This window comes from Elephantulus edwardii, unplaced genomic scaffold (genome assembly GCF_000299155.1).
Source record: "Elephantulus edwardii isolate Elephantulus edwardi_28Jun2011 unplaced genomic scaffold, EleEdw1.0 scaffold00061, whole genome shotgun sequence".
Taxonomy (NCBI): Eukaryota; Metazoa; Chordata; class Mammalia; order Macroscelidea; family Macroscelididae; genus Elephantulus; species Elephantulus edwardii.
The window spans coordinates 11,838,247-11,852,104 of NW_006399811.1; the positions used below are offsets into that span (position 1 = coordinate 11,838,247).

Below are 13,858 nucleotides of genomic sequence, written 5' to 3' on the forward strand. Positions count from 1 at the left end.
CCCTCCCTGTCTCCAACCTTTCGGATGCATCTGTGCTGGCAGATTTAAAGACCCAAGTCTTCGATGTGGAATTTCTTAGATGGGCTTTCAGGGATTGGCGTTATAAAGCATGTTGCTGTAAACCCTGCCTCATTTTCTCTCCCCCCTCCCGCCAAAGTTCTTTTGTTTAATTTCCCCCCTCCTTGTCTGTCCTCTTCCCCCAACCAATAAATCACCAAACTGTTACCTAGCGGGCCGGTGCCTGCCTCTTTTACTGAACTAGGCGGTGCGTCTGCCAGAAGAGGAGCTATGTTTGAAGAGCAGTCTACTCCACCCCTCTCCTCTCCGGTCCCTGAACGCCACTACACACTGGCATTTTTAAAAAAAAAAAATTGCCTCCAGAAACTGAACACCCCAAGCCCTTCCCCCCATTTTTTTTCCCTTCCTGAGGAATGGAGCTTCGCAGAGCTTGTATGTAGATTCAACAGTTCGGAGCGGCGGGCTGCTGCTGCTGCCTCTTCTTGGAAGAGCTCGCCTGGGCTCCGCGGAGGTGGTGGTCCCGGTGCCCGTTTGGATGCGGCTCTGAGTCTCCCTGTGTCTTTCTGCTTGTTGCTGTGTGCCAGTGTTCGGCCACGATCACCTTTGTGTGTCTTCTGTCTGTTTGAACTTCAGGATGGCTCGCTTCGGGGAGGCTGTGGTCGGCAGGCCGGGGTCGGGCGATGGAGACTCGGATCAGAGCAGGAACCGGCAAGGAACCCCAGTGCCGGCCTCGGGGTCCGCGGCCGCCTACAAGCAGTCGAAAGCGCAGAGGGCGCGGACTATGGCTTTGTACAACCCTATTCCCGTCCGGCAGAACTGTTTCACCGTCAACAGATCCCTGTTCATCTTCGGAGAAGATAACATTGTCAGGAAATACGCCAAGAAGCTCATCGATTGGCCATATCCTTTCTTGCCCACCATAACTCCCCTCTCCCCCTTTGCATTTCTAGGGGTGAAGGGGGAAACCGAGCATGAAATTAATCCCCCACCCTCTTCCTGGTACCATTTGCCTCTTTTCTGAAGTGTTCTCTTTACTTCTGTGCATCAAAGGATGAGCTTGGTGCAGTAGAGGCCAGTTTGAGCACTAGTGTTATTCAAGGTAAGACTTTTGAGTGTTTATTTGTTGTTGTTGTTGTTACCTCTTCTGTGTGGAAATCTCTAGTGCCCCTGGATGCATGGTGTTGCTGTGTCTGCCCCTTTCAAGACTGGGCTTTGTCTGATTCCCAGGCCCCTTCACAAGCTGCATTCTACTTAGATTGGGCTGCCCCTAATCTTGGGATTTCTTTTATAATCAACCCTCCCTTTTCCTTCTCTTCAAGCCACCCCCTCTAGCCTCATCCCACCAGCTGGGAAGACACCTGCACTGCCTGCCTGTGGGGAAGCCAAAGCTCCATAAGGGGATTGATCAGTTTGGAGTCTCCAGGAGCTATGAGCCAAAACCCTGTATATGAACAAATAAATGACTAAATAAAACAGGCTTTTGGCTGGGGACCCAGTTAACTCTGGAGACTTAAGTTTAAGTTCCACTGAGAGTGGCAGGGCAGCTGATCTCTATCTAATGCCCTAGCCCTCGACAGCTCAAACTTGGTGTTCTCTTCTCAGCCAAGGAAGAAGAGCTCTTCATGGTCCTTGTTGTCTAGGTCCTGAGCTGGGTTCTCCCACCTTTGTTCCTGACCCAGCACCCTGTGTCTAGCACCTGGGTACAGTGGGTAGATCTGCTGGGCTGAATGCAGCAAAAGTGTGCGCGCAGTCTGTCTTGCCCTAGCTCTAAAGGAATTACTTTCATAAGGAGCTGCTGGGGACATCTGAGATGGTGGTGGTGAATGGGGAATGGAAGAAGCTTCTTTGCAGGTTTTATCAAGTGCACCAAATGCTGACTGCTGATTAGGCATCTCAATGCCTTGCTCTTCACTAAGAATTTGAGCACCTAGAAACCTAGCAAGGCTCTTAAGGATTGAGGTGATTGGATGGGGACGGGGATTCATAGAAGGCAAGCCAGTGGTTTGATGTTAAAAGGAGGTAAGCTTGGAGATAGGGACTTTGATGTTTGTGGAGGGAGCTTTCTTGAGGAGGATGCACTTGCAAAAGAGCCCCCTCACCTTCTTTCCTAGCGGTCCTCATCCCTGCCTCCACCCTCCAGGTGTGCAGCAGCGAGACCCCTGGAGCTGCCTTGGGTCTCTAGTATCAGCCAGACACGCGGCTTGCTTCCCCCAGGGTCTGGGCATCTCCCTACGTCCCTCCCCCCACCTTCCCCTCTTTCCTCCCTGGTTTCCTGCTTCAGCAGCGCCGTGATTGGCTGTTGCGTGGTGCTTCTAGGCAGCACCCCTCATTAGAAACGAAGAAGCATCTCTAAGCAGATATTCTTCCGGCTTCTGTTCGCATCCTCCCACAACCACTCCGAGCTGGGCTTCTCCTCTCCTCCTCCCTGCGCTTGCCTACCCCACCCCTACAGTGATCTCTAGGCCAAACAGAGCTGGAGTTGAACATGTCTAAGGTGGGGGAAGGGAGGGATCCAGTTCCTGCAGTCACGCCTGCTGGTGTGCGCTGCACAAAGCGGCCAGATCTCATTGTGTTCCGTGCTGCGGCTGCTGCCAGCACTGCTCTAAGCAGATCTCTGCTGATTTCCCCAGTGCCTTCACCCTCTATCCCTGTAGTTTCCCAATCTTTCCCACCCACCAGGTCTTGCCTTGCTCTTGCCCCACTCTTGGGTGCATGTTCACTCGGGCATCCTTCGGGTTTTCGTCGGGGACAGAGCTTCCCAGTCTCCCCAGCCTGGGTGGGCAAGTGTACCAGCAACCATTATTGGCACCTTGGACAGCGCCACTGCTACTCTCCTGGCGGCCCTATGCTAATCACCCAGTTTAGCAGCTTGCTACTTTGGGCACTTGGGCTCAGGTTGGGCAACTGAAGCACCTTTTCCACACCACGCGGTTGCCTCTCCACGTTTTCTCTTCTGCCTCAAAGACTCCGCCTTTCCCCCAAGCATTGTGAGTGCCAGGTTCTACTGTGATCACAGTTTCTCTTCTCTTGTAATTTGGTCAAAAGGTAGCAACAAATGTCAAAGGAAAAACCCCTCAAGGGGACTGGTTTTCAACCTCTTTTTCAGTGTCTGGCCATGAGCCCCGCCCCAGTAGTCTCTTCTATCTCAGATAAAAGTTTCTTTGTGATTCTGCAGCTTGTATGCTGTTGTAACAGTGTTGAGAGAACATTTACTAAGATGTTGAGACAAGTCCTGGAGAAATTTTAGAATAAGTGTTTAGAATAAGAAGTATTTTCATTTTCTATATGGTTTTATAATGTGACTATATTCCCCTTGTGGTGACCAAATGGAAACACTTAACTTCCGTAGGTTTTCTCCAATACCAAATCCAATTTATTATCTCTCCTCTTTCTGACCATCCAAATGAACAAAATATTTTGTTTTATTTTCTTTTTTGCGATCAATATGAGTAGTGATTTCCAGTAAAGCTTTTTAGCTAGTTAGTCTGGGTTTAAATCCTAGTCCCTTCATCTCTATGTGCTATGATCTTGAAAGGTTGTGTCTCACGTTTCTAATCTGTAATATGAGGATAGGATTAAACGAGTTGTTAGGTACTTTTGAGTTGGAATCAACTCATAGCTAACCCTCTAGCAAGTTTTCTGAGGCAGTAAATCACACAGGAGGAGATTACTCTTCTTTCAGAGCAATGGGGGAATAAAACCTTGTGTCTTTGGGTTGACAGTGCCGCTCCAAACCGTTAGGGCTACCAGAGCTCCTTACTGAGCGAGTTACTTAAAGTGAGCATGTAAAGTACCCAGAACATTGTCTAAGTCCTATTATTAATAAGCCATTTCAGAATTTTCACAATACCTAAAGGAGGACTTTTCTTTCCAGAAGAAATCTAAAGTTTTTACTCTAAAGAGATTCAGTAGCAGCTTTGCATCACCTGGAAGTTTGTGAAAGATGTAGAATTCTGAATCTGCATTTTAACAGGATCCCTTGGTTATCTATGCAGATTAAAGTATGGAAAGTGCTTCTTAAGGATTTGGGTGCTTTTTAACGGTCTAATTTTCAAAAAGGGAGCTCTAATAGCTGAGTCCATAGGGAGTCGTACTGCTAACCCGAAAGTGGTGTCTCTGCAGGTTCCCATGTGTCAGTGGGAGAAAGATGGACAGTCTCCTCCTGTGTGATTTACAGCCTTAGAAACCTACTGGAGTTTCAGCCCCTGGAGTTTACACCCTTACAAACCATTGAGTCAGTTCCAGTTTGATGCACATAGAGAGAGAGAAAGATGTCCTGACAGAATACATGCAGCGTGCTTGAGGATTTTGGTTCTTTGTGCACTGTGGTTTTAGAGAGGATGACATCTTCTACCAGCTGTAGAATGTCTCTAGTCTTAGGAAGGGAAAATAAACTTGCATGTACTGTGCTAGTGGTCTCTTAGTAGTTCATATCATTGGTCTTAGATCAGTTTGGCTTGTATGATTTAAAGAAAAGCAATGATTTGTTTTATGAGCATAGGACCTCTTGACTTGGGGGAGTGTAAGCTTATCCAGTAGTTAGTAGGAGATGTCTTGTTCTTGAGGAAGGCAATTCCTAAATGCATACAGATTTGCCATGAAAGATGGTGGCAAGTCACCAAGCCTCCTCCAAATGTTATGCATTTTCTCATGGAGCTACATCTGCGGAGGGAGATAATTTTATTTCCTCGTGGCATGCTCCTCAGCTGTGGATACCATAACCTTTTTGAAAAATGCTAATCTGATTTAAAATGCAATCGTACATTTTATATGAGTCTCCCTTTTCTTCCATCCTTAACCAAGAAATGTAATAAAAGAGTTCTCTCCTTCTCTGCTAGTTGGCTGCTCTGTTGTGCGTTATCACACGCTCGTTTTGTCACATGCTCACCAGCTCCACCTCTTCTGTACCTTGTGGACATGCAGGTTCCCCCAAGTGGTTTGTGAGGTGCCATATGCTTGTCTGACCTTAAAGAAGTGGTCTGTCTGACTTGGAAACTGTGCCAAAGCTGAGCCATATGGAGTTTCCCCTTCCCATTGCATATGGATCATCTTAGCAGGGGAACAAGTGTCTCATTTGGAAATGATCTCTGTTCATAGTAGAAAAGAGCATGTTTTGCAGCCACTGAGGCGATAAACCTTATCACTCTGAGCCTGTGGGTATTTATGGTGATTTCTTTTTTCTAGGGAATTTCTGACTGTGGGTCAGGGGTTACATGCTTTATCATGCTAACTTTCCCATTGTAAATCACCGCTGGAGGACTCTGGTTAGAATTACTGAAAGTTCTAGTTCCAGATGCTCTCATTTTGGCTTAGCCTGTTCTCCTGCTTTGGTTGCCTATAAATATGCAGTACCTTGCAGGATAGTAAAACTGTAGCCCTGGCAAGAATTTGAGGTTTAATGTAACTGTAAATGAATCACAAGTCATAGTGCCTTGATTAGGGCAGAAAGTGCCTGCTAGCAAGGACGAAGTCTGTAACCGTATCCCATGATTAGATAATGCAGAAAGCTTTCACATCTCGCCTCTATCTGGGCACCAGTGCAGACAAGTGACGGAGGAAATAACAACTGTAGCTCGCACTGAGGCTGCAGGATGAAGGGCTTCCTTTTCTGAGCCTATGAGGACAATCTCTGAATTGCTGGTGGGCTTTGCCCTTAGGATCATTTGTGAGTCCTGTTTCCTCTAGGTAACTCGGCAGTGACTTCTGGCGGGGACCAGTTGTAATTGGGATACAGCCTGGAAAGCGAGTTAGAGTGGAGCTTGACAGCGATGAAATGACTTGAGGATGGAGACAAAAATATCTTGGATGTGATAGTTTTGTCTGTTGGTTTGCATCATTATTTCTCCATTTCTCTGCACTGGCTTTCCCTGCAATGAGCACCATGCACACTATGAATTAAAGGAGGGGGAAGACAACAATGACACGAGGTCGTCTTATTCCCCCCTCTTCTGCAGGATCCAGACTCTAGGATTATTAGCTTCATCTGAATAGCTTTCTTTTTAATTGTTGTTATATAAAATGTTGTTTTCAGTTTTCTTTCTTTTTTAAGGTCTTCTGCCCCTCCCCCTATATCCACTTACAGGAACATCTGGCATCTTTCAACTTTATAGTTTTTGTTGACATAAAACCTGCGTTGAGATTTGCTAAGCTCCCAGAACTCCTGCAAGCACGTTGGGACCATGTGTGTGACAAGCAGATCAGCAGCCTCCTTTCTGTCACATGCATGGCTGCGCACAAAGCTGTGCTTACTGACACCTGGCAGCTAACTCGGGCCGTGGAGGCATCCGCTGGTCTTTCTGTGTGGATCCCTGACCATGAATAGATGAAAAATCTGACTGCAGCTGTAATTAGCACCCATTCGTTCAAGTAGGGCAAGAGCACAGACCTCTTCCCCCCTCTTCTTTTCTGCCCAATCCTCTGCCCCTCTTTTCATCTTTCTGCATTTCTCCCTTTCTCATTTTTAGGTTTAGCCTTTGTGAATAATTCATTGTATGTGTGGGTTTTTTCCGGGATTTTCAGAAAAGGGAGCTTGTTGGTCTTCTTTGTGGATATGAGCACAGTCTCTTGCAGAAGGCCATTTTCGGAAATCAACTTTTTCTGCAGTTCCTCTGTTGTCTGCAGTGGGACTGTGACAGATGGAAAAGGTGGCTGGGGAGGGGGGACCCTCTTTTGACGTTTTTTTCATGCCATTTCATTGACTTGAAGACTATCCCAGATAGTGTTTGGGTACCTCATAAATACATAGCTTGCTCTCATCTCTTGTTAAAGACCTTGGTTAACTAGTGTGTATTTATATCCCCAAGCACTTGTTACCCGGGCCTTTGTGCAGCTAGAATGCTGAGATACTGAGCTGAGGCACAAGCTCCAGTAACCATTTCTTCCTATACTTCAGTGTGAATTCTCACAGGCACAGGGATGGGGTATGCAGACGTGAAAGCATCTTATTGTTTGTGGGGAGGCCCTGGAACGAGAGCATCGTGGCCCCCATCGCCACCACCACCATGTGGTTTCTAAAGCCGTCCCCTCTTTCAAAGAGGCATAAAAATGTCAAGAGACTTACACGAACATTTCTCTTCCTGAGTGTTCTAACCTACACAGAGGACTCATGCGTGGGTTCACCAGTCATGTTTCCAGCTTTACTTAAGGACAGAAAGTACAGCATGAAGTTTTTTCGGATCCTCCAATGTAGTGGCCTCTTGTGGTGTGTTAAGCCAGCTGTGGGGTCGTGTCCATAGGGTTTTCTTATCACTGTATACCACAGGTATGTTTCCTTGGTTTTCTAGTCCCTGTACCTTTAACCTGTTTTTTACTATAAGCTCTGTTGAGCTGTTTCACCTGGAAAACAAGGAAGAACCAGAAGGTTTGTGCTCATGAAGAGGAAAAGGACCTCATTAGGAGTAGTCACGCTGAATGACTCTGGCAGGTGTCAGTTATCCACAATAGTCTCTTCTCTCCATGACATAGTAGGGAGGGGCACTTTTAAAACAGTTACCATCAAATTGATTTTAACTCAGGGCAGTCTCCTGAGCATCAGGGTGGAGCTGCACCCCAGAGGGTTTCTGAGTGCTATGACCTTTCTTATGAGGAAGCACTTGGTGGATTAAAATTACCACTTTGAACTTGCAGCTGACCAGTTTAACCATGTGCGCTACCCTGGGACTCCTGGGCAGTGTTTTGGAACTTCTTTTCTTATTGAATCATGAGCCCAAAATATATATGGTTAAATAGCTGCCCTCTCTCAGATTAAAATGAATAGGAGAATCTGAAATAGACTCATTATTATAGTGGTAGTTCATCCTGGAAGCAGATGGATAGGGCTTTAAGATACACCTCCCAATAAGCCCTGGCTGCTGTGAACTAGCAATGTGAGGCCTTGCCTGACATCAGTGCCAAAGGTGGTCTTTTTGCCTTCAAGTGGTTGACTTCACATAACTGATAGCATAGAATCACTGTTGCATCTCTGCATAGTTTTGAGGCTGCATGCCTTCCCCAGTTTGGCCCTCCATTTCTCTAGAATCTGGAGAGTGTTTTTGAGATGCATGCCTCAGCTTTATAAAGGCTCATGTCCCTAAAGCAGAGAAAGCAATTCCCACTAAGTTGATGATTTGCTTCAACCCCGTGTATGTGAGAGTAAAACTAGGTTCTTTGTGGTTTTCAGTGGCTGATGTTGGGACGTTTGGGAAGAAAGCCCGGGTTGTCTTCTAAGCTGCCTAAGGGTGGTCTGTAACCCCCACCTTTTCCATTCCTAAGTCATTTGCCACTTGCACCACTCAGAGAGATCTGCTCAAGGAGAGAGTTTATTTTCTGCACACACTTTTCTCCCCCATTTCGGGGAAGCAGTGGAAAAGCTGTATGTAACTGGACTTGGTGTGTAGTGGGCTAGAGATGGGGGAAAAAGAAATGCCACAGTCAGATGGTGAACTCAGGCTTGTTGGTGATAACACTCTGGGGTCATGTCCCTTGCTGAGATACTTTGGGGGCCTCTACATCCAAACACTTATCCTAACCCACTGTCATCCACTTACCCTAAAGGACAGAGTAGTGTTACCCCATAGGGTTTCCAAGCTGTATGTCTTTACAACAGCAGACTGTTCCAGTGTCTCCCAGTTAGGAGCTGAGGGATTTAACCACTATGCCACCAGGGCTTCATCTGGACCCAAAGAAGAGGCTCTGAAAACGAATGCTGGCAAGAAAGTTCCTCACAAGACGATCCCAGTCTTCAGCTTAGTTGTCTGTCTGAAGGGTTTGGTTGGTTGGTTTGTTTTTTTATAAATATTTGATGTCTCTAAGTTTTCACACCATTGTCTCATGAGGCTGGTCAGAGTCAAAAAGCATGAAGTGGATTTTCAGCAGTCACTCACTAACGTCCTGACAGTTTCCAGCTGTGCCCTACTGGGAACGCTTTTGCTGCTCTTCTGTCCACAGCGTTTCCTTCTAGCAGGCGATTTCCATCAGCATTAAGGCTAATTCCTCCTTTAGTGTCTGTGTGTGGAAATGATACTTGTGCACTTTCCCTGTTGCCCCTCTCCCACTGGCTCTCAAATTTTAGCATGTTTCAGAATCACCCGAAGGACTTGTTAAGATGCAGATTGCTTGTTCTGTGCTGTGAGTTTCTGGTTTAATCTGACTGAAGCAAGGCCCGAGAATTTGCATTAGTTGCAGGTCCCCCAGTGATACTGCTGCTGCTGCTACAGGAATTCTACATTGAGAACCAGGTTTGACACAGTAGCGATCTTGGTCTGGTGCTCCTTTTACAGAAGACCCGTCTTATAAATTATTGAGAACCTTTTCCATCCTAAATCTCCCTCACAGTTCTGTGGTTTAAGAAAAAATTACTTTTTAGGGTTCAGGTAATGAGGTCTCTTGATTTCCCTATCAGAGTGCATATAATCTTGGGAGCAAAGAAATACATATTAAACTAATAATGACATATCAAACTAGAGTTAGTTCATCTTTTTCCTTCCTAGCCTTGCAGTTGTCAGCAAACTCTTCAAGAAGGGACTTAGAACATGTCCCATTTAAGGCCAGACCAGTCACAGTGCTCAGATATGTTGAGCATTCAGTAAATACCTGTTGAATGATTTAATGAAACAATTACTGTTGGATTAACAACAACAAACATCAAAAAAGTGCCTAGTATGTGCCTAATAATAATAGTTAGTGGATTGGACCTAAAACCAGGTATAACTTTGGTTGCTATAGGTTGCATGACCGACTGGGAATGGATAGAAGAGTTATTATTTAAGAATTGAGTGGTTATAATAGAGGAGCTTTGCCTCTTGCTAAGGAGTGTCCAGCATTGGCTTCCTTGCTGTGAAAATTTTGGAATATTTGTTATCTGGCCTTTTGCTTCACAGAATTTCTAATCAATTGACAACCAGAAATAATAACATAATGACAGTTGAGGTTTATAACCATGTCCCCTAAACTCTTTTGTTGCTGATGAGTCAGAATGACCCTCCTGTGGATTTCTGAGGTGGTACATTACATGGTAGGATTGTCCATCTTTCTCCATTGGAGATGCTTCTGGAACCTATAGAAAAGGCACTACCTTTGGGATAGCATCTCCTTAAGGACTGGGCCACTGGAGATCTCGAACTATGCCCCCAAGGCAGCATGCAAATCTGTGGTGCTTTCAGAACATTGCCAATAGGCCATTTATTACATTGTGTTGAACATAATTTGAAAGATAGTCAAGCTCAGGATATATTTTACTGTACTCTGAGATTTCTCAAAGAATAATTTATATTGATTATATAAAATAGATTTTAGCTGGGTTTTTTTAAGAAAAATTAAGCAATACACTCTTCTGTAGCTATCCCAGATAATAAGAACTGCTATATTCTTCAATAAATCAGTTCTTTGAGGTTTTGAAATACTATAGTGCCTGGAGGTGAATCTGGTGCAATTGTCGTAGCATCAGGTGGTAGTTAGAACAGAGTCATTATTTTCTTAATGGATTGATAGCTCCGCAGGTTTTAGATGAACTGGGCAAGTTCCCCAGCTGGTGAGCTGGTATTATTTGTAAGGGAGTGTGCTTATTTCTGTAGGCAGGCTAATGCTGAAAAAAAAAAAAACCCCACCAAGATTTCCAAAGAGGGCTTTCAATAGGCATCTCAGCAAGATATTGTCAGATGATCCCTTCTCTAGTTGATTCTGAATTATTTCAACTTTTGTGCCCCCATCTTGTTTCCATGTTCTTTTATACTCCCATCTTCCTGCCTTGAGGAGAGGCATAAACTAGTTAAACCTGCACAGTTCCAGGGTGACAATCTCTAGATATAGAAAGTTCAGTTCAAAACATTTGGGAATGACATGAGTGGCCATATGTTATTGTATATCAGCGAGTTGGAATCCACCCATAGCTGACCCTACAGCAGGTTTTCAGAGGCAGTAAACTGCACAGGAGGAGAGAGCCCATCTTTCTCCCATGAAGCAGCTGGTGAATTTGAACCACATACCTTTGAGTCAGCAGTGCAATTCCTTACCACTAAGCCACCAGTGACATATAGTTGATTATTTTTGAGTGCTGGGATTCTTTCTTGGATTTGTGTATTTGGATCACAATTTTACTGAAATTTTATATCTGAAAAATGCACATGCAATTTTGCGTTCAACTCGGGTGACCTAGAGGTAAGGCATGGTGCTGCCAACACAAAGGCATGTGGTTCAAGTCTACCAGCTTCTCCACAGGAGAAAGATGGGCGGTCTCCTCCTGTGGGATTAACAGTTCCTGAAAACCCACTAAAGGCTCAGCTGTGGCTCAGTTCTGACGATACAGATCGATCACAAGTTAAAGAATACTGCATTAGAAATTGTCATACTCTGGTGTTTTGGGATTCAGGGTTGTCAGGAATTCCAGGCAAAACATCAGTGTTTTCCTTGCATTCTGTGTATGCAAGTATATGACAGGCATGCTTTGTGATGATACTGCTGTGACAGAAAGAAAACAAACATTCTAACCCAAGAGCATTAGCCTAATACAGGAGCTCTTACTCCATCATCCTGTCAGATGGTCGAGCTTGCGCACTTCAGTGACGGGGAGCTCTTCCATTATCAGCAAACTTAAGGTACAGGAGTTTCATTTCGTTTACCTAATTCCACCCCCCAAACCCTGCCACATTTCTGTTCTGTGAAGAAATCCAGAACGAATCCACAGGCATGCCCTGTTTTATTTTCCTTTATTTGGCTCTACAGATAGTATGTTGAATTTTTTTTTTTTTTAAACAAATTGAAGGTTTGTGCAACCCCACATTGAGCAAGTTCGTTGGTGCCATTTTTTCCAACAGCGTGTGCTTACTTGGTGTCTCTGCCAGGTTTAGGTAATCTGACAATATTTCAGACTTTCTCATAGTGTTATTACTGCACACTTCATAGCCTACAGTATAGCATTAGTAACTTTTATGTGCACTAGAAATAAAAACAAAGGTGATTGGCTTTATTGAGATACTCGCTTTATTGCCGGGGTCTGAAATGGAACCTTCAGTACCTCTGAGGCATGCTTGTACTTCTTGTACACTTCAAGGCCCAGTGACAAAGAAAAGCACTGAGGATAGATTTTAGGCACTGAGTGGTATTTTTGAAAATGTGTGCTCTCTGCTAGGATGGTCTTTAGCCAAATGTGACTCTGGAGCATTTGATATGTGGTGGTTTTGTTGTGTACCATGGAGTTGTAACCAATGCATAGCTGACCCTCCAGTGGGTTTTCAGAGGCAGCAAATTGCACAGGAGATTGCCCATCTTTCTCTCTTGGAGCAACTAGTAGATTTGAACCTTACGCCTTTAGTTGGCAGCACAGCTCCTTCCTACTAGGCTACCAGAGTGTGTGTGAATGATAACAGAATTTAAATTTTTATTTTATTTAAATAGATATATAATGATAGATAACAAGTCAGAAAACCTAAGCTCCTGTTTGGATTGTCATTTCCTAGGTTGGTTTTCTGGGTAAGGATTCCTATGTTTGATGTGCCGGTCTCCTCACCTGCCTCAACTATCATAATCACTTTTTGCACAGCTTCTCAGAGGAGCCTGCTAACCTTTAAGGGCACCGTCTTCCAGGTTTCCCACTTTTTGCACTTAACTCTCCTGCTGCCTAGAATATCTTCTCTCTCCTGCCCTCCTGGCATTAAGACTGTTTATTCAGATGCCATTTCTAACAAAAAGCTTTCCTGGTTTTCCCTCTCAGAGTAAAAGAATTTCTCTGGACTCCTCTATAGCCCACGTCTATTACTTTGCTGTTATACTTACTCATAGCTTTAGTGTTTAAATATCCCTGAAGGCAGTGACCATTAACTTTCAACTTTTATATTGCCAGAGCATCAGAATATAGTGCAGTACTTATTAATATTGGCATTTAACACATTTGTTTACATTATAAGAATTGTATTAGATTTTTTTAAAAAAGAAGTAACATTTTATTTCTGATTTGAATTGAGGTTAAAGTTCTGAGTCCTTTAAACTGGAGATTATAACAGAGTTTGTTTCCCTTCATATTCTTCTCAGTTTAATTTCTGCATCTGAATTCATGCTCTAAGTTCAAAGATAAAATATTCTCTCTGTGTTTCAAGTGCATTTTGTCTCCTTTTGGTCCAACAGTCCATCCTCTAGTGGTTCTTTGCAAATAGAAGAAAGGGACTGACTTGCATTGTTGTTGTTGTTGTGTACTGTACCATTGAGTTGGAACCGACCCATAGATGACCACCCAGTGGGTTTTCAGAGGCAATTAATCGCACGGGAATAGACTGCCCATCCTCCCATGGAGCAGCTGGTGACTTCCAACCATGTACCATTGGGATTATAGCACAGTTTTTACCATTAGGCCACCACAGAAGCCATCCAGTGCAACCTCTCTAAATTTTAAAAAAATGCCACCTGTAATGACTCATAGCTGACCCTGTGGGTGTTTTTCTGAGATTGTGAATTGCTTGGGAAGCTTAACCATCTTTCTCCCTGGTGGAGCAGAACCTCCTGCTTCTGGGTTGGCAGCATAACTCATTACTTACTAGGCCACCAGAAATCCCCTAAATAAGCTAAGAATTGTTACATTTTTTTTTTAATCAAGAGAAAAATATATACACTTGCTTTATTCTGTAAGATAAAAATACATCATGCCATATACATTACAAGTTGAGGACTCTATCACTGATAGACCCACAGTTTACAGTCCACCTTATTGTGCACACAAAAAACTTCATTTTACATTTAGCCTTGTGAAGGGTCAGTACCAGAATTTTAAGTACAAAATAAAAAGCTAACTTGTTTCAAAATGCTGATTAAATTTCTACAAGCAAACACAAAACAGTGTTTTTATTTATTTATTTATTTATTTATTTTATTAAAG

General features: G+C 44.0%; 1 protein-coding gene across 4 annotated transcripts in view; it reads left to right on the top strand.

Annotated features, from left to right (window-relative positions):
• Positions 1-455: 455 nt before the first annotated feature.
• The window catches only part of CACNA1E (calcium channel, voltage-dependent, R type, alpha 1E subunit), a 564,119-nt gene continuing 550,716 nt past the window's right edge, over positions 456-13,858 (top strand). For 3 of the 4 annotated variants that reach the window (XM_006887740.1, XM_006887741.1, XM_006887738.1), the window contains exon 1: positions 456-918. In XM_006887740.1, the coding sequence (XP_006887802.1) occupies positions 653-918 (266 nt within the window). In that variant the 5' untranslated portion in view covers positions 456-652. The remainder of the gene's footprint in view (positions 919-13,858) is intronic. The other variant, XM_006887739.1, reaches the window with a different exon arrangement.